Source organism: Rhineura floridana, chromosome 11, assembly GCF_030035675.1.
Source record: "Rhineura floridana isolate rRhiFlo1 chromosome 11, rRhiFlo1.hap2, whole genome shotgun sequence".
In the NCBI taxonomy this organism is placed as follows: Eukaryota; Metazoa; Chordata; class Lepidosauria; order Squamata; family Rhineuridae; genus Rhineura; species Rhineura floridana.
The window spans coordinates 8768535-8787734 of record NC_084490.1 but is presented as its reverse complement, the minus strand read 5'-3'; the positions used below and the strand labels follow the sequence as shown (position 1 = coordinate 8787734).

Sequence of the window (19200 nt, the reverse complement as noted above, 5' to 3'; positions counted from 1 at the left end):
TATTTATAAAAATGCATGTATTAGAGGAAAGTGTGCATAAAAATGAATATGAGTGAAAATAACATGCAAAAAGGCATGATGTGATGAAAAATGGCTTGCAAAAATGTGTACCTTTGTCAAAACTGCCTACAAAAATGTGTTTATTTGGAGAAATTCGCACTAAAATGGTAGATAATTTTCATGAGGATTTTTTTTAAAAATTGCAGATTCCTGCAGAAATGTTGAGAACTGAATTTAACATTGGAAAAATGAGAAAATGAGAGAACTGAAACTGACATATCTTTCCATCCCTAGTGGCCTGATCCTGATCCACCAGGAGGGTCACTGAACACTGCAATGGTAAAAGCAATCAAATTATTCCAATGCCAATTAACTTTGCTAAGTAAGTTTGAGTCTCGTTTAAACTAGTTTAAACCTGATCATGATGCAGCTGGGAGCAAGAAGTGCCTCTGTGACTGGATGTTGAAATACATGCTCTGGCTCAGATCTGAACTTTGGCCTCAGCTGGCACATCTGTACAACCTGTGCATATATAAAGGAAGCCACAGACTTGAACTTACAAGACCTGAACAGGGTGGTTCATGACAGATGCGCTTGGAGATCGCTGATTCATAGGGTCGCCATAAGTCGTAGTTGACTTGGAGGCACATGACAACAACAACAACAGAGAGGGAAGCCAATTAAATGAGCTACAGGGAATTCCAGCTAACAAAGCATTAAGGTGAGCGACTAGAGGGTAAGTGACACTCATTTATTTAACTGTTTAATTAAAGCAATGGTTCAGGGCCCCTCCAGAGATGCTGTTTTCATTGTGTATTCATAATGATTTATGCTCATGATGCCATTAGGGTGGACATACACCATCCCACTTTCAACACTCTTTGCACCTGCAAAGGTTTTGGGGCAGTCATATTGCTTCACTGTATAAGAACGTAAGAACATAAGAAGAGCCTGCTGCATCAGGCCAGTGGCCCATCTAGTCCAGCATCCTGTTCTCACAGTGGCCAACCAGGTGCCTGGGGGAAGCCCGCAAGCAGGACCCAAGTGCAAGAACACTCTCCCCTCCTGAGGCTTCCGGCAACTGGTTTTCAGAAGCATGCTGCCTCTGACTAGGGTGGCAGAGCACAGCCATCACGGCTAGTAGCCATTGATAGCCCTGTCCTCCATGAATTGGTCTAATCTTCTTTTAAAGCCATCCAAGCTGGCGGCCATTACTGCATCTTGTGGGAGCAAATTCCATAGTTTAACTATGCGCTGAGTAAAGAAGTACTTCCTTTTGTCTGTCCTGAATCTTCCAACATTCAGCTTCTTTGAAGGTCCACGAGTTCTAGTATTATGAGAGAGGGAGAAGAACTTTTCTCTATCCACTTTTTCAATGCCATGCATAATTTTATACACTTCTATCATGTCTCCTGTGACCCGCCTTTTCTCTAAACTAAAAAGCCCCAAATGCTGCAACCTTTCCTTGTAAGGGAGTCGCTCCATCCCCTTGATCATTCTGGTTGCCCTCTTCTGAACCTTTTCCAACTCTATAATATCCTTTTTGAGATGAGGAGACCAGAACTGTACACAGTATTCCAAATGCGGCCGCACCATAGATTTATACAACGGCATTATGATATCGGCTGTTTTATTTTCAATACCTTTCCTAATTATCACTAGCATGGAATTTGCCTTTTTCACAGCTGCCGCACACTGGGTCGACATTTTCATTGTGCTGTCCACTACAACCCCGAGGTCTCTCTCCTGGTCGGTCACCGCCAGTTCAGACCCCATGAGCGTATATGTGAAATTAAGATTTTTTGCTCCAATATGCATAATTTTACACTTGTTTATATTGAATTGCATTTGCCATTTTTCCGCCCATTCACTCAGTTTGGAGAGGTCTTTTGGGAGCTCTTCGCAATCCCTTTTTGTTTTAACAACCCTGAACAATTTAGTGTCGTCAGCAAACTTGACCACTTCACTGCTCACTCCTAATTCTAGGTCATTAATGAACAAGTTGAAAAGTACAGGTCCCAATACCGATCCTTGAGGGACTCCACTTTCTACAGCCCTCCATTGGGAGAACTGTCCGTTTATTGCTACTCTCTGCTTTCTGCTTCTTAACCAATTCCTTATCCACAAGAGGACCTCTCCTCTTATTCCATGACTGCTAAGCTTCCTCAGAAGTCTTTGGTGAGGTACCTTGTCAAACGCTTTTTGAAAGTCTAAGTACACTATGTCCACTGGATCACCTCTATCTATATGCTTGTTGACACTCTCAAAGAATTCTAATAGGTTACTGAGACAGGACTTTCCCTTGCAGAAGCCATGCTGGCTCTGCTTCAGCAAGGCTTGTTCTTCTATGTGCTTAGTTAATCTAGCTTTAATAATACTTTCTACCAGTTTTCCAGGGACATAAGTTAAGCTAACTGGCCTGTAATTTCCGGGATCCCCTCTTGTAATTTCCTGCTGAAATCCTGTAACTTTTAAATACCTAAATGTTCTAGTTTACTCTTCTTTTGTTGTACTATAGCCCCTCTAGTCAGCAGTAATGTGGCAGTATTGGGGAAGCATCACAGACTAAAGCAGAATAAATCCATAGCTAATGTGCTATTATCCATAGCTAACAATACCTGATGGAGTGCCTCTCCTGACATGAACCCACCCGTACACTATGCTCAACATCAAAGGGCCTCCTCTGGGTGCCTACTCTGAGAGAAGCTCAGAGGATGGCGACAAGGGAGAGGGCCTTCTCAGTGGTGGCCCCCAAATTATGGAATGATGTCTGATGAGGTGTGCCTGGCGCCAACACTTATCTTTTGGGCGCCAGGTCAAGACTTTCCTCTTATCCCAGGCATTTTAGCATGTGTATTAATTGGCTTTTAAATGTGTTTTTAAATTTGTATATTTGTTTTTAATGTTTTAATTGTTGTAAACCACCCAGAGAGCTTCAGCTATGGGGCGGTATACAAATGTAATAAATAAATAAATAAATAGCTAATGTGCTATTACAAAGCATCATTGGCTAAAGCATAAGTGCCAAAGGCACTGGAAGAGACATTGTATACAAGTGCTTATATGCTCAGAGGAGAACATTGATATAGCAGGCATAAAAATGTCTGGTGGGATGAAGAGAACTAGTGGGACACAGATTTCTCTAGACAGAAACACTCAAGAATGACAGGAAAGGATGTTCTGGACGTGGTTTTGCTCTGTATGTCAAAGAGGACATGGTCCAACAGGCTAAACATCTCCAAAGCAGCAGACTCCTCAACAGAATTTTTGTGGGTGTTGATAGTGGGGCCTAACAGCAATTTAGTGCTGGGGATGTGCTATCATTTCCCTTCTCAAAATGTGCAGGGAGATCTTGAGATGGAGAACGAGATCAAGGAGGGAGGCATCCAAAAGAGGAAATGCTATAGTAATAGGTGACTTCATCTACCATCACATGGACATGTGTCTTCCAGTCACAAGAAAGAGGTAAAAATTTCTAGATACCTGAAATTACTGTGCCCTGGAACAGTTGGTCATGGAACTGACCAGAGGGACGGCAATCCTGGGCTTAAGTTGTGCCCAGGACCTGGTGCAAGATGTAAATGTTGTTGAAAATGCTTGGGAGTTGTTTAAAACCACAATATTAGAAGCTCAGATAGAATGTGTAACAGATTGAGGAAGGTGCCAGCAAAGCCAAGAGGATATTTGTGTGGTTAACAAAAAGTCAAAGAAGCTATTAGAAGCAAGAAGGCTTCTGTCCCAGGAAACCTGGTGGAAAACATTGTCAAATATAAAATTACTAAGCATACAGAAGAAGTCTTGCTGAAGCAAAACCAACATGCCTTCTGCAAGGGTAAGCCGCCCTTGAAACCATCAACAAGCATGGAGCTGATCCAGTTGCCATTGTGCACTTAGACTTATTTATTATTTATCACAATTTATATACAGCTTGAATGTAAAGACCTCTGTTTTACAAATATCATCAAAATTATCAATAAAAGTTAAAAACAAGTAACTAAAACATATTTAAGACAATTAAAACAGCTGATAACTAAAATTTAAATGGATCAACAATGTTTTTGTGCAAGAGCCCCAAGTCAACTTTAATTGCCCAACCGAAATTTGCCGACATGGGGTAACTAACCCACCATTTAGTTGGCCTAATAAAGCAGTTGTCCTAATATGGATTTTGGAATGTTTCTTTTGTTTGAGCTCTTCCTCCGGTAAATTTTCGTGGTGATATGAAGACTGGAGAGTCCTAAATGTATCTTCTAATGTCACCTTCATATATGCACACACATATTTATTTTATTAGTAATGTTTATCTCCGTTGTAAGCAAAGCCCTGATTATTTTAAGGATATGCATATATTTGATGAAAATGGAAATGGACTGCTTTCAAGTCGATTCCGACTTATGGCGACCCTATGAATAGGGTTTTCACGTTAAGCCGTATTCAGAGGGGGGTTACCATTGCCTCCCTCAGAGGCTGAGAGGCAGTGACTGGCCCAAGATCACCCAGTGAGCTTCATAGCTGTGTGGGAATTTGAACCCTGGTCTCCCAGGTCGTATCCAACACCTTAACCACTTGATATATTCATTTAAATTATGACTACTGTTTAATGAAAGTTTGGGTACTTTGATTCAGCTGCAGCCCATGGACTAACCAGAGAGACACACACACAGAGTGTCCCTGCTAGTTAGTAACTTTTAAGAATGCTGCTAGTTTGTATCTCCAGGAACATAAAAAATCGCCTTATACCACATCCAACTATTTGCCCATCTAACCATATGCAGCTTACACTGGCTGGCAGCAGCCCTCTGGGGCCTTTCACACCCTGGATCCTTTTAAAAACAAAAACTCTAAAGATCGATCGTGACCCATTCTGCTAGGGAACCACATGTTTTGCCCCTGAACTGCCTGCAACCCTTCCCCACCACCACCAAAAGACTAGGTTCCACCGAGATTTGAACTCGGATCGCTGGATTCAGAGTCCAAAGTGCTAACCATTACACCATGGAACCGTGCATAAGAACCCATTTCGTAGAAGTGGATTAACACCTGCCTCAGTAACCGTCAGAAACACGATTCGAGGAAAAAGAGACCCAAGTTTCTGAGTCTGCTCAACGGGGCACGAGAGGTAAAAGAGTTCTGCCTCTGAGCGGGGCAGGGGTGAGGGAATGAGCTAGAACTCCTGGGTTCTTTTCCTGGCGCTGCTCCCAAAACTACGTGAGAGAGAGCGCGTTTGGGAGGCAGAATGTCTAGGAAGAGAAGGCGTTACCTTCTATGCAGAAACAGTATGAAGAAGAAAACCTGGGGGGGGGTAAGGATTCCTGCCTTACCTTTTTATGCCCGCCCCACCACCCCTCCGGCTACAAAGTTTGCACCGCGCCCACGTGCCTCCATTCAAGGCCGGGAGGGAGGGAAGTTTAAGGGAGGAAGAGGAGCAGCCAATGGGAAGGGCGCTGCCTTGAACCGTCTCTTCCCCGCCCCCTCCAGCGGGACGTCCCCCTCTTCCTTCCTCCCACTCAGGGGCCAGCGTGCACGAAACTCTCTGCCAGGGAACATAGGCGCGTTCCTGTCTCTTCTGCCCCGTGATCAAGGGCCAGCCGGGTAGATCACGCTGCTGTGGGACTTGGAGAGAGAAACGAAAAGCAGCCTGCAAGATCAACAGGTAGCAACTCGAGCTCACGGGTGGGAAGATGGACCCCTGGCGACATCCAGCGTGCATGAAGCCCGAATTAGGGAGGGAGCCCGAATAAGGGGAGATTCTTAAGGCGCTGGAGTTTCTTCCACTCTACGATCCGCGGAGGTAGCAAGTTTTGCTTAAGATTCGAACCCCAGACCGCTGGGAACGTTAGGGGGTGGTGAGAGAGGGTTTTGGCGATTTTCCATTTCGTAGGGTTTAGATCCAGTGCCCTTCGTGATAGCTGAGGAAGTGGACTCTAGTCCACGGAAATTTCTACAACAATTCCTCTTCAAGGTCCTCCCGATTTTTGTATTGTGTTTGCTCCTTCGTGTGTTAATTTTCACATCCGTGTCAGAAAGAACATTTGTCCCACTTGGAAAAAATGTCTGCTAGCAGAGAGGCGAGAGGGCAGCATGGGATCAAATCAAAACACCACTTACTTAAAAGGAGAGAAGAGCCCTCAGTTATTTCACGAATCTACACATGTACGCTCTTTCACACAGCTGTGTACATGCAAAGAGACAGCTGTATTCAGCATTAATATACAAACAATGTTTTGGCTATTTTGCCACCTCGACACATTGTGCACACTGCTCAACCCTGTAACATGCAGCTGATTTTTCTTGAGGCTACACTTTCATATTACGCAGCAACAAATATATCTTTTGGCACTGCCTGTGCGTATGTTGGCTCGGGTGGTCTGATTCACACACACGTGTGTGTATGTGAAGATCAGCAGGTGAATGTATGAACTGACTCTGTTGCAAAGCATTGTGCTTTGAGGTGATAAGGAAAATTCTCTATGCAGTGTTTTATCTGCGACGACCCATTTTACACATGCAAGTTGTCACTGGATGTTGCAGTAGCCAAACACTGAGCATGTACACGTGAAGAAGCACAGTGCTGCAGCCAGTTCTGGCCTTGTAGCACATGTACCTCTGCAATCATGCACATAGTCAAGCACACTTGCAAATACAGATATTTATCATGTGCTCCTGTTTAAAAAGGGTAAGGGCTCCTCTAGACTCTTGTTTGTTTTTGCAACATGACATTGACACAAGAATAGTGCATTAATGGTAGTTTCATACTTGACCTGTTCACACCTTATTCTGCTTTATTAGTTGTTCTGTGATGTTTCCTCAATGTTTTCCCGTTATTGCCTTCTGGAGGGGCGCTCTTGCAACAAAAGTGGGACCAAAAATAAACCTGGAATATTTGCGCTATGAAAAGTTACATAGTGTCTCAGCAGGAAGCTGCGGGACATGCACAGTCTTGGAAACATAGCAGCATGTCTGCCCTGAAACTTGCGATTTGTGAGGGGAAGAATTGGGCGACGTTCCCTAGGCCTTTTACTCGGAGGATGAAGCAAGAAGTGTGATTTGGAGGGCACTGACCCTGTTTGCTCTTTATCTGTCGGATTATTGCTCTAGCCAGCTGCCCTTTGCTGTCCCAGGACCCTGGAACATATTTCACGGCTCTTTGACTAGAGCAAGGTGGATTGTGGGGTGGGGAGGGACTGGGAGAAAGGGTTGGGGGCATCTCTAGGGTTGATTCAGCCAACTGTATTTCCTGTTGCCAAATCACTTAAACCATTGGCAGGCAGACAACCGGAAGCTGTGGCCCACCAGATGTTGTTTGACTACAGCAGGCATGGGGAACCTTTGGCTCAACAGATGTTGTTGAACTACAACTCCAATCATCCCTGGCCATTAGCCATGCTTGCTGGGGCTGATGGGAGTTGTAGTTCAGCAACACCTAGAGGGCCAAAGGTCTCCCACCCCTGGACTACACCATCATCCCTGGCCATTGGCTATTATAGCTGGGGCTTGGAGTCCAGCAACATCTGGAGGGACACCAGCTCTCCCGCCCTGACGTGCATTGAGTCCTTGGCCTAGGCAACACCTTGCAGTCCCTCCTTCCTCTGTTACTGTGATCTTTTGCCTGCCGCGAGTCCCTTTCCTGTGGCATCCTTCCTTTTCTTTTCATGTCTTAGTGCTAGAACTACATGTCCCAGGCAGACCAGCAGAGGAAGCTGCCTTAGATTGTGTCAAACAATGGATCCATCTAGCTCAGTATTGTCTACACTGACTGGCAGTGGCTCTCCAGGATTTTGTATGGGGGTCTTTCCGAGCTGTACCTGGAGATGCTGGGGGCTGAATCTTCTGCATGCGAAGCAGATGCTCTCCCATTGAGCTACTGCCCTTTCCCCAAAAAACTGGCAAACAGAAGAACCTTTACCAAACACCGTCTTAAGTAGTCACCTGCAGCTGGCATCCTTTCTTTCCTCTGCAGGACTCCGCCATGGTGGTCCTACACTACTACCAGCGACCCAGCGAGGCAGACAGTGGTCTCAGCAGACTTCTGCGCTCAGCCCAAGGTGTCTTGGGCAATGACATCCTGGCGATACAGAAGGAATTGTGCTTCAATGTGAACTGGACAGGTACAGACATAGAACCGGGCCTAGTAGCTTGGCACCGGACTGCGCATCTCTACTTGTCGTAGAGCCCGTTGTATGTTGGGTAACTGCCCTGTTGCATTATGGGTAACTATGGCTACATTTCCCCTCCCTTCTGGTTTTGCCAGGAGAAACACCCCCAAACTCCCAGGAAACTGAGATGCTGTTGTGGATCTTTGGTTGCCCCTTCGAAGACGGTGACATTGCAACCAAGTCTTTCCTTAGCCCATCTCCTTCCGATCTGCTGATAGAGATCGGCCCCCGGTAAGTCCAGCTGATGAGGAAGAACTACTTTGCCCACATCCTATACTGGAATGGCTCAAGAGAAAGAGGCAATGTGCGTATAAATTAGTTTCAAATGTTACAGCCAAGTCATGAACAGGTCTTAGGCTTGTGTGCTGCAATTTCCTCCATTTTCTGGTTTGTGGTAACCATAGTTAGCTGTGACATCTGAATGGGGAAAAGCTACTCAAAACCATAGTTTGCCCCCAAACCAGAATTGGAAACTCTTGTTTGGAAATCATGATTTTCAGTTCTTGTTTGGATACAAACTATGGTTTTGTTGATTTGGATGTTGGGGCAAACTATAGTTATTGAGAAGCAGGATGGGAATTGGAGCAAATTGGTAGAAAGGGGAGCCCAGTCCTGGTGCCTGATCACAACAGAGAGACTATGGAGTAGACATGATAGCTGAAAGGGTCTGGGCTTGTTTACAGGTGAATCAAATTTTATATGAAAGCCTTTGTCTGCAACTGCTAATTAACACCACTAACCATAATTGTTGTTTATTCTTATGTCACCTTTCCATAGGAAACCATGCTCATAATGAAAACATCACAGATTAATAAATGTACATTAAAATTGAGCAGTCCACTGATAATTCATAATAAGGTCTAACAATAAAACTACAAGAACATAAGCTTAGATAGCAGCAGACATAATGCATCCCCTAAACTTAAGCTTGAGCCCAGCCAACAGCCCCTAAACAATACCCCCACTCTGATGGTCTCAAGGCATCCTAAGAAGCAGAAGCAGCCGTGGGAGCCGGAGTTAGTCAGGGCTTTGCCCTACCAGGCAAGGTGGGAATAGGTCAGGCAAAGAAAGGAACAGGTTTTTTTAAAAAAGAACTTTTTGTATTTGTAGGTTGAACTTCTCAACTGCAGCTTCCACAAATGCGGTGTCAGTGTGCTGGGCAGCTAGACTGGAAAAGATTGACCGGATTGAATGTTCCCATCGATACCTCTTCAAGGTGAGTGTGTGTCTTTCCTTCTCTTCCTGTGAAGCCACTAAACTTCTCATAGGAAGATAGGAAGCTGCCTCATACCGAGTGAGACCGTGGGTCCATCTAGCTCAGTAATGTCTACGCTGATTGGCAGCAGCTCCCCAGGATTTCAGACAGGGTTCTCTCCCAGCCCTACCTGGAGATGCTGGGGATTGAACCTGGGACCTTCTGCATGCAAGGCAGATGCTCTACCCCTGAGCTACGGTTTTTCTCGCTGGTAGAACTGCCTTGGCATGAAGTAGCTAGCTCCATGCACCTGTCTCCTATGGCTTGTCTAGGTCTAAGGCTCTTGAACTTTTTATCATTATGACTCTCTATATGTACAATTAAATTGCCACCATGGGTGCTGCCATGTTTCTACTGGCATTATTATTATTATTACTACTATTACTACCACTGCTACTACTACTACATTTTTATCCCACTTTTCCTCCAAGGAGCTCAAGGTGGCATACATGGTTCTCCTTCTCTCTGTTTTATCTTCACAACAACCCTGTGAGGTCAGTTAGGCTAAGGTCGCATCCATGTCTGACATTTAAAGCACTCTTGTACCACTTGGAACAGTCATGGAGAATCTTGGGAACTGCAGTTTGTTAAGGGTGCTGCTAATGGTAGCTCTGTGAGGTCAGCACCCTCAACCAACTGCAGTCCCTTGGATTCTCCATGGCTGTTCAAGGTAGTATGGTAGTGCTTTAAATGTATGGTGTGGATACGACCTAAAAGACAGTGACTGGCCTAAAGTCACCCAGTGAGCTTCGCAGCTGAGTGGGGATTTGAAGCTGGTGTCCCAGGTCCTGGTCCATCACTCTTAACCACTACATCATACTGGCTCTCTTTCTTTTCTCTGTGCATGTGGTGTGCTGAAAACCCTGACAGGACTCCTAAGACTGGAGCCTTTGAAAGTTAGAAAGTTAGAAAACAGTGTTCCTGCTTAGGGCACTATCAGCACCTCTCTCCCCTTAGAAGTGGAAGAAATATCACCCAGATGTGGAATCATGCCTTTGCCTGCTGGTGCAGAGCATGACTGATAGTGCCCTAAGCAGGAACACTGCTACTGGGGGGGGGGTATGCTGCAACATTTTGTTGCAGGTCCAGTTTGTTCATATTGAACAAACTTAGTAGTCTCGGGTGCCAAATCCCAAGCTGGATGGGACAAAGGAACACTTTTCTTAAATGCAACCCTGTAGATTTACTACACCGCTACATGCACTAGAACCCCATGTGGCTTTAGAAATGTTTAGCCTGATGGCTTCCACATCTTTGTCTTTCAGTGTGGCCAGTGCCCAACAGCATCCCAGGAGGCCTCCCTAGTATCTACGCTGCATGACCGGATGACTGAACAGTGTTACCCAGAACCCATCAGCAGCTTCACTATAGAAACACACCCTGAGCCTGTGTTCCATGTTGATATTCTAGGGGAAGGGAGACCTGCTCTGGTCAAGGCCAACAACCAGCTCGGTATGGATTGGTGGAGAAAAAGGAAGAGGCGGATAGGGATGGCCAGCAGCTTGAGTGACAGTGGTGTCAGAGAGCGGTAGAATGTATCCGCTAGAAGGATCATAATAAGACATGGAAGAGGGGTCCATCATGATCGTCTTATCTGAGCTGCGCTGTCAGCAAAATCCTGTGACGCGGTTCTTGTGGCCCTGTACCAATTCAGTGACAACTTGCATGCTTGAACGCTTCCATTGCTCCTTCTAACAGCAAACTCGGCTAGCAAGTGCCAACAGAGATGGAGCCATTGAGAAAGCAGAGGGGAGGTACCAGTCTGATTGAGGGAACCCTGTGATTTGCAGAAGAACAAAAAAAAAATTAAATTTCCCATGAGGGCAGTTTCCCTCTTCCAAACACTCCAATGAGGATAGAACATGCCCAGTAAAAACAGAATATCAAGGATCAGTTGAGTGTGGATGTGGAACTACCAAAATGCAGGGAATGGAATGGCCTGTGTGGAGGGAATGGCTAGCTGGACCCTGAGCAGGAAGTTTCATTTTGTTACGGTGTCTCTTGCGTTTAGAAACAAACATTTTGTTCCACTGAACGCCAACATGTCAGGGAAAAGGGTCTTAACTCATTCCCCCCGTCCCCGGTTAGTTTTTTTTTTAATATAGAAAGATGTTTTTTGAAATGGAGGAAGTGTTCAAGTGGCACGATCCTGTAATAGCTGCACTATGTGATTCTGCTGATCACGTGGCTCAGCTCAGAGGCCTTTAGATGAAGTCTTCCAAACTAACCTGGAGCATGTTTGAGACCTCTGTATGAACACAGCTTTAATAAATAAGATCCTTTGTTTTCTCCTTAAAACTGAGTTGCAAAGATCCATTTGGATCTAGAGGGATTCTGTCTTGTGGTCTTAAAGGATCAGATAAAGCTATGTTGGCCATAATCCTAGAGTGTTCTGCCCCTGTCCCTGAAAGTAGAATTCTGTTCCTCTTCGTTCCCCTTGGTTATGAGGGATAATATTCTCTGTGAATGATTTGGATGGTGTGTGTGTGTATGTAAGAGAATGAAAGGATAAATTAAACATGTTTCTCCACTTTGTAGGTCTGGCTTTTGATTCCTGGGATCTGGATTTCTACACTGACCTCTTCAAGAAACTTGGGAGAAATCCTACCAGCGTGGAATGCTTTGATCTAGCTCAGTCAAACAGGTGCCTGCTTTGCTATGGGGTACAGAGGAGAGGGTAACTGGGAGAAGTCTCCCTGCTTGGGGATCAAGGGATGGGGCCACTATCTTATGGCAACAGGTTCTTCAGATTCTCATCATGCCTTAGTGATGACCACGTATAAAGTTTTTACAAAGTTAAAGTTTTTCAGTTGTAAGTTGCCTTGGCTGGGGGTGGAGTCTTTTGGGCCCAAAAATTCTCCATAAATAAATTTTAAAATAGATAGATTTTGGATGACCCTCTGCTACCTCCTGGTGAATACCAGTTGATGGCGAATGATAGCAGGTGAGGCTGTTGTAGCTCATGTCCTGCTTGAGGGCTTCTCATGGGCATCTGGAACTAGCATGGCCTTGGTTTGATCTAGTAAGGGTATTTTTTTTGTCCTTGAACATAGCAGGGTCATTGCCTTACTGAACTCCTATAGGGCCCCTCATTGGGGCTGCCATTCTTTCAACCAGAGTGTGCTGAGTAGCAGAGTTCAATAGAACAATAGCTCTACTGGCAGGAAAAAATGCACACAGTGTAGTTCATTGCAGTATAGTAAGTGTAATGCATTTATAATAGAGCCATGGAGACTGCAGGTACATCAGTAGGGTGTGGAAATGGTCATGTAACAGAGAGGAGAGAGAGCTAAAATAATATCCTACTATGTAAACATAGCCGATAAACATAGACTACAGCTAAATGTTAAGAAGACTAAAGTAATGACAACAGAAGATTTGTGTAACTTCAACGTTGATAATGAGGATATTGAACTTGTCAAGGATTATCAATATCTTGTTGCAGTCATTAACCAAAATGGAGACAATAGTCAAGAAATCAGAAGAAGGCTAGGACTGGGGAGGGCAGCTATGAGAGAACTAGAAAAGATCCTCAAATGCAAAGATGTATCACTGAACACTAAAGTCAGGATCATTCAGACCATGGTATTCCCATCTCTATGTATGGATGTGAGAGTTGGACAGTGAAAAAAGCGGATAAGAGAAAAATTAACTCATTAGAAATGTGGTGTTGGAGGAGAGCTTTGCGCATACCATGGACTGTGAAAAAGACAAATAATTGGGTGCTAGAACAGATTAAACCGGAACTGTCACTAGAAGCTAAAATGATGCAACTGAGGTTATCATACTTTGGACGCATACTGAGAAGACATGATTCACTAGAAAAGACCATAATGCTGGGAAAAACAGAAGGGAGTAGAAAAAGAGGAAGGCCAAACAAGAGATGGATTGATTCCACAAAGGAAGCCACAGACCTGAATTTACAAGATCTGAACAGGGTGGTTCACGACAAATGCTCTTGGAAGTTGCTGATTCATAGGGTTGCCATAAGTCGAAAACAACTTGAAGGCGTATAACAACAACAACTTCTGCCTGGATTGGGACCTGCAGGAGTGCTCCGAACATGAGTTGGATGTGGCCTAAGTTTCCCCTCCTTGGCCCCCTCCTCCGACATGCCCCCGGAACTCCCCTTTTTCAGGCCTTCTGCCTGCTTCCACCAGCTCCCCTCTGCTGGGCTGGGGCACCCCAGCGGACCCCCAGATGAGCTAGATGGATGCCGGCTCTGCCGTGGCTGAGCCTGGATGAGGGCCTTCTGCCGGCATAGCCCAGCTGAGCCCGGGACCCAGTCCTAAGGCTGCAATCCAATACACACATACTTGGGAGTAGGTCCCATTTAACCCAATGGAGCTTCTCTCTGAGTAAATTGCAGCCTAAGGGAAAGTTCGCCTCAGACTCTTCCTTGTGTACTTTGGGGTAGTTCCACCAACTTGGAGTTTTTGCTGAGGGCCATATCCCCCTTGTCACAATTAATTAGCTAATTAATTCATGAGCATCATATTCTTAGCCAGCTTTCCAGAGCTTAAGGCAGCATATGGTGAAAGGTAGAACAAAATAAAACTGATCACAGCAGATTGTAAGGGCGTGGCTCAAACGTAGCGTGCATTTTGGATTGCAGAAAGCCACAGGTTCAATCCCTATCACTAAAGAAAGACACTTAAGAACTGGTAGAATGGAATACCTTTCAGTGCCTCAGATCCTGGAAAGCTGCTGCCGGTCAGAGCGGGTGGGCAAATAGCCTGACCTGGTCGAAGGCAGCTTCTTGCCTTCCTAAATCTGCCTCTCGTTCCCATCATGTGCTCCCCACAGTGAACACAGCCGGCACTGGTTTTTTAAGGGGCGCCTCCTGGTAGACGGGCAGGAGCTCAAGGAGTCACTGTTTGAGTCCATCATGAAGACTCAGGAACGGAGCAACCCGAACAACGTCATCAAATTCTGCGACAACAGCAGGTGGGTGTGCCCTGAGGACTGGAGAGAGGAGTGGGTGGGTTCCAAAATGGCAGCCTCTGGGGAAGGCATTAGGTTGATGTAGCAGCAGGGATGGAGAATGTGTGACTCTCTAGATGTTGTTGGACCACAGCTCCCATCATCCCTGACCATTGGCCCTGCTGGCTGAGGCTGATGGGAGTTGGAGTCCAATATCATCTACAGGGCCACAGGTTCCACCTTCCTGATCTCGTCGGAGTCCAACTCCCATCATCGGTGACTTTTGGTCACGTTGGCTACTGATGATGCGAGTTGGGAGTCCATCCCTTTGTTAAGGTTCTTGGTGGTCACGTGGCTTCTTGGGCTGAGTTGAGTGTACGTGTGTGTGTGTGTTCTGTTTCCACCACAGTGCGATCCAGGGTAGGGAGGTCCTTTCACTGTGGCCCAGCGACCCATCTCGCGCCAGCCCCTTCGAGAAGCGGACTTCTACTCGGCATGTCATTTTCACAGCCGAGACCCACAACTTCCCCACTGGTGAGTGAGATGGGAAAGGGTACACGGGCCAAGGTTGGGAGAGAGAGATGCCTTTCCAGCGCATCTTAAACACCTTGGGAAGGAGTCCTGTCTGAGACCATGAAGCAAAGCTGCCAGTCAGAGTAGGCCAGTGTTCTTCATCCTTGGGTCCCCAGATGTTGTTGGACTACAACTCCCGTCATCCACAGATGGTCAGTGGACCCAAGGATGAAGAACACTGGGCTAGACTATACTGGGTGCAGTTTTTCTGACACAGTATAAGGTAGCTCCTTATGTTGTGTGTGTGTGTGTATGTGTGTGTACATTCATACATACATGTTGCCAGTGCTTCCTATAGCACCCACAAAAGGTCTTGATAAATATCCCTTCAAAAATCCACCAGTGGAGCCAATCCCAATGCCCTTGCCTGTGCGTTTGCACTGCACTGACCTTGCCACCACCTTGTCCCCCCTCCTCCTCTCTCCTGCTAAGCTGCAGTGATGCTGATAGTGGGAGGTCAGGTAAACACTGGTACCCGTTCCACTGACCGCTACAATCTCAAACAAACTTCCTGCTCCCTTGTATAGGTGGAGATAATAACCTGCTTGGATAATGTGTAGAGGGGGTGTATCGGTGTGCTGGTACCATTGCTTTTAAACTCTCCTTTGCAGGGGTTGCCCCCTTCAGCGGTGCCACCACAGGGACTGGCGGGCGGATCCGGGACGTGCAGTGCACAGGCCGTGGAGCCCACGTGATCGCTGGCACAGCTGGCTATAGCTTTGGCAATCTGCTTATCCCAGGTTAGTAGCAGTGGCTTGGGCCCAACGTATTGAAGATCATGTTTTTTTCCTTGCTTCCTTCCTTCCATCCAGGTAGGCTTGTGTTTACCACAGGCCAGGGAAGAAATCCCTCTTGTTTGCCAAGAGAAGGCAGAATTTGCTGAATAAATTGCATCAATCAAGAGCATTTGCATAGCTACTGCTAGCTACAGAGGGAGGCCAAAGCATGAAAGTTTCACTTTCCAGTCATTGGAAGTGTTCTGACTTCACGTAGTGTTCACCTGCAGGTTTTCAAGGCTGTCTCCTTAACCCTTGAGGACTAGAGACTTTTTTTAATTGAAAGCTGAGATTTCTCAAGATGCAGATCTGAAATCTTATGGCTTGCATCCTGCAAAACATACACAGAGAAGGCTATGTCATGTAACAGTCTCTTGAGCCTGACCAGGAGCCCCTCTTAAGAAGACATGTATGTGCCCAAGTCCTAGACAGCAAAGTACATGCAACAATGTGTGTGGAAGCTGTCCCAGCTATGGGAGAAATCTGTCCTGTGCTTTTCCCATTCCTGTCTGCAGGTTACTCGTTACCCTGGGAGGATCCATCCCTGCCATATCCTGACAACTTTGCCCGGCCTGTGGAAGTAGCCATTGGAGCTAGTGATGGTGCTTCAGACTATGGCAACAAATTTGGAGAACCTGTGTTGGCAGGTGAGACTTGCAGTGTGGATGAGGGATGCGCTCGAATTTTGCAAAATTCAAATTTGACATCAGATTCCCTATTTATTTGCTTTTCTCTTTGAAACTGTGGCATTCTTGAACAGCAGCTAAAGCAACAGAGCAGACAAAGGGGGAGAGAAACAGGAAGGGTGTGTCTTTGGAAATGTGAGAAACGGGATTGTCAGCATCAGTCACCTATATGTTCCTATATTGGAGACCAGTGTGGTGTAGTGGTTAGTGTGTCAGACTAGGACCTGGGAGACCAGGGTTTGAATCCTGCTTGGCCATGAAGCTCATTGGGTGACCTTGGGCCAGTTGCTGTCTCTCAGCCTAACCTACCTCATGGGGTTGTTGTGAAGATAAAATTGGGAGGGGGACAGCCATGTTTGTATCTCCATGGAGAAAAGGTGGAATAGAAATGTAATAATAATAATTCCTTGGCACAGGGTTTGCACGCTCTTTTGGGCTGCGCCTGGCAGATGGGGAGCGGCACGAGTGGATTAAGCCTATCATGTTCAGTGGTGGCATTGGGGCGATGGAAGATGTGCATGTCCGTAAAGAGGCTCCACAGCCTGGTAATCTTTATTATTTATTTTAGCTGCCTTGAAAATGATGCCTGCTATGATGCATGCGTGGATCATCATCTAAAACGTATGCCTTTCCCCCCTATTCTTTTGCTTCTGAGCTAAAGCTTTTGTTCATGCAAGTGATGGATCTGTTGACTGACATACTGAAATGATGAATTCACTAAGATTTGATAAGTGACAGCTCTAGTAAGGTTTGCTTATGTTGCAAAAATATAGTCTGCTATTGCTGCTGATCACAGGGAGAATAAAGAGGCGCTGAAGCACCTGGTCTGGTGGAAATCCCAACCCATCCTCCACTTGCTTTTCTGATATTTTACCAAACGTCCATGTGCTCCTAAGGAGCCATGAGGAATAGACCCTTCTTTTTTTAAAAAAAAAAATCAAAGCTGAGATTCTCAGAATGTTGAATTTGGATCACATATCGGATTTTTTTTTTTTACTGTACAATTGCAACTTTCGATTTCCATCCTTAGGTATGGATGTAGTGAAGGTTGGAGGCCCTGTCTATCGAATTGGTGTTGGTGGAGGAGCTGCTTCCTCCATCCAGGTAATTAGGGGGATGCTCTCTGCTCCTCACCTTTTTGGAGGAGAAGGTGGTGTATCTCTTTCAAAATCTTAAGGTGAAGGTTCTTGCCTGGACAAGGCGGAAAGGTTACCATGCCTATTGGACTGGTCTCAGCCCTCTCCCAGACTGGCAATTTGCCTCTCACTGACAAAGCCACCACTTTCCTCCGCGAAGCCCTTCACTTCTGTAAATATGTCCTGTGTGTGCAGGTGCAAGGCGACAATGCCAGCGAGCTCGATTTTGGGGCGGTGCAACGTGGCGATGCCGAGATGGAGCAGAAGATGAATCGGGTGTTGCGGGGCTGTGTGGAGAGTGGAGAAGGCAATCCCATCTGCAGCCTGCACGATCAGGGGGCTGGAGGCAATGGTGAGGGGCTCCAACAAGGCTTTGGGGAATGTGGCTGTAGACTGAGCAACATGTTCTTCCTTGTTTTTGTTTTTCGAAGTGGCTTGATTTAGGCCCCATGGTACAGCTCAAGAGCACTTGACTCTCATGGGGAAGGAAAGCTGTTGAGATAAAGAGCAGTGGTTGAATGTGGTTGAGCAGTGCTTTCTGTTATGATGTTTGGAAGGCCTAGGGAGGGATCATAGCTCAGCGGTTAAGCACCGTCTTTGTATGCAGAAGGTCTCAGGTTCAACGCCCCTGCATCTCTACATAGGCGTGGGAGAGAACCCTGCCTGAAACCTTGAAGAGCAGCCACCAGAGAGTGTACGCCACTGTTCTACAACCTTGGATCCCATATGTTGATGGACTACAACTCCCATCATCCCTGACTATTGACCATGCTGTCTGGGGATGATGGGGCTTGTAGTTCAACAACATCTGGGGACCCAAGGTTGAAGACCAGTGGTACAGACAGCATTAGCCTAAATAGGCCAAAGATCTCACTCGGCAGAAGATGGCTTCCTCTATTTCCGCATATCCCACTTGACTACAAAGCTTGCTACTAGCCACAGTGGCTAGGTTCTACCTCCTCAGTCGGAGGCAGTATGCTTCTGAATTCCAGCTGCCAGGTATCTCAAGGGGAAGAGCGTTGCTGCGCTCAGGTCCTACTTATGGGATTCCTATAATGAGTGTCTTGTTGGCCACTGTGAGAACAGGATGCTGAACTAAATGGGCCTTTGGCCTGATCCAGCAATCTCATTTTATGTTTCTTCCGGGATGGTCTTGGGACAAGCCCCTCTGTCTCAGCCTAGCCTATTTTCGCAAGTCTAAAACGAGACCAGGAATCCTGTGCCCGCTTTGGACGTTGTTATAAAGAAACTGTTAGGTTAACTAAGCAGCCGTAATCTTTCCCAGTGCAAATGTGCCTTCATGAAAAAAAATGATTTTGTTGCCTGGGTGCAGGAGGAAGAAGAGGTAGTCTTTGGACATGAGACGCTGGCTGGGAGGAGGAATGGCTGCTGTTGACTACCAGCTGTGTCCGTTCCTGGAAGCAGTTGAGTTGGCCACAGTGACACATGCATTGGTGACATCGAGACTTGACTACTGTAACGCACTCTATGTGGGGCTGCCTTTGAAAACATTTCGGAAATCACAGTTGGTTCAAAATGCAGCAGCCAGAATGTTAAGTGGAGCACAGCGCAGGGAGTGTATCACCCCTGTGCTTTATCGACTCCACTGGCTCCCAATTTCTTTCCGGGCCCAATTCAATGTGCTGGTTTTAACCTGTAAAGCCTGAAACGGCCTTGAACCAGTGTATCTGAGGG

The 19200-nt window shown here is 46.1% G+C and overlaps 1 protein-coding gene and 1 non-coding gene across 7 annotated transcripts in view; one reads left to right on the top strand and one right to left on the bottom strand.

Annotated features, from left to right (window-relative positions):
• The first annotated feature begins 474 nt into the window (after nucleotides 1-474).
• PFAS (phosphoribosylformylglycinamidine synthase) overlaps nucleotides 475-19200 on the top strand; it is a 36993-nt gene continuing 18267 nt past the window's right edge. Inside the window, exons 1-14 of one of the 6 annotated variants that reach the window (XM_061589008.1) lie at nucleotides 475-736; nucleotides 3346-3465; nucleotides 7961-8108; nucleotides 8252-8387; nucleotides 9267-9372; nucleotides 10677-10863; nucleotides 11950-12055; nucleotides 14218-14358; nucleotides 14744-14868; nucleotides 15519-15647; nucleotides 16199-16330; nucleotides 16786-16914; nucleotides 17400-17473; nucleotides 17701-17857. In XM_061589008.1, coding sequence (XP_061444992.1) covers nucleotides 7970-8108; nucleotides 8252-8387; nucleotides 9267-9372; nucleotides 10677-10863; nucleotides 11950-12055; nucleotides 14218-14358; nucleotides 14744-14868; nucleotides 15519-15647; nucleotides 16199-16330; nucleotides 16786-16914; nucleotides 17400-17473; nucleotides 17701-17857 — 1561 coding nt within the window. In that variant the 5' untranslated portion in view covers nucleotides 475-736; nucleotides 3346-3465; nucleotides 7961-7969. The other 5 variants (XM_061589007.1, XM_061589004.1, XM_061589005.1 and 2 more) reach the window with 5 other exon arrangements.
• Nucleotides 4932-5003, bottom strand: TRNAQ-CUG (transfer RNA glutamine (anticodon CUG)). Its single transcript has one exon. It is a non-coding gene; the product is annotated as a tRNA-Gln (tRNA).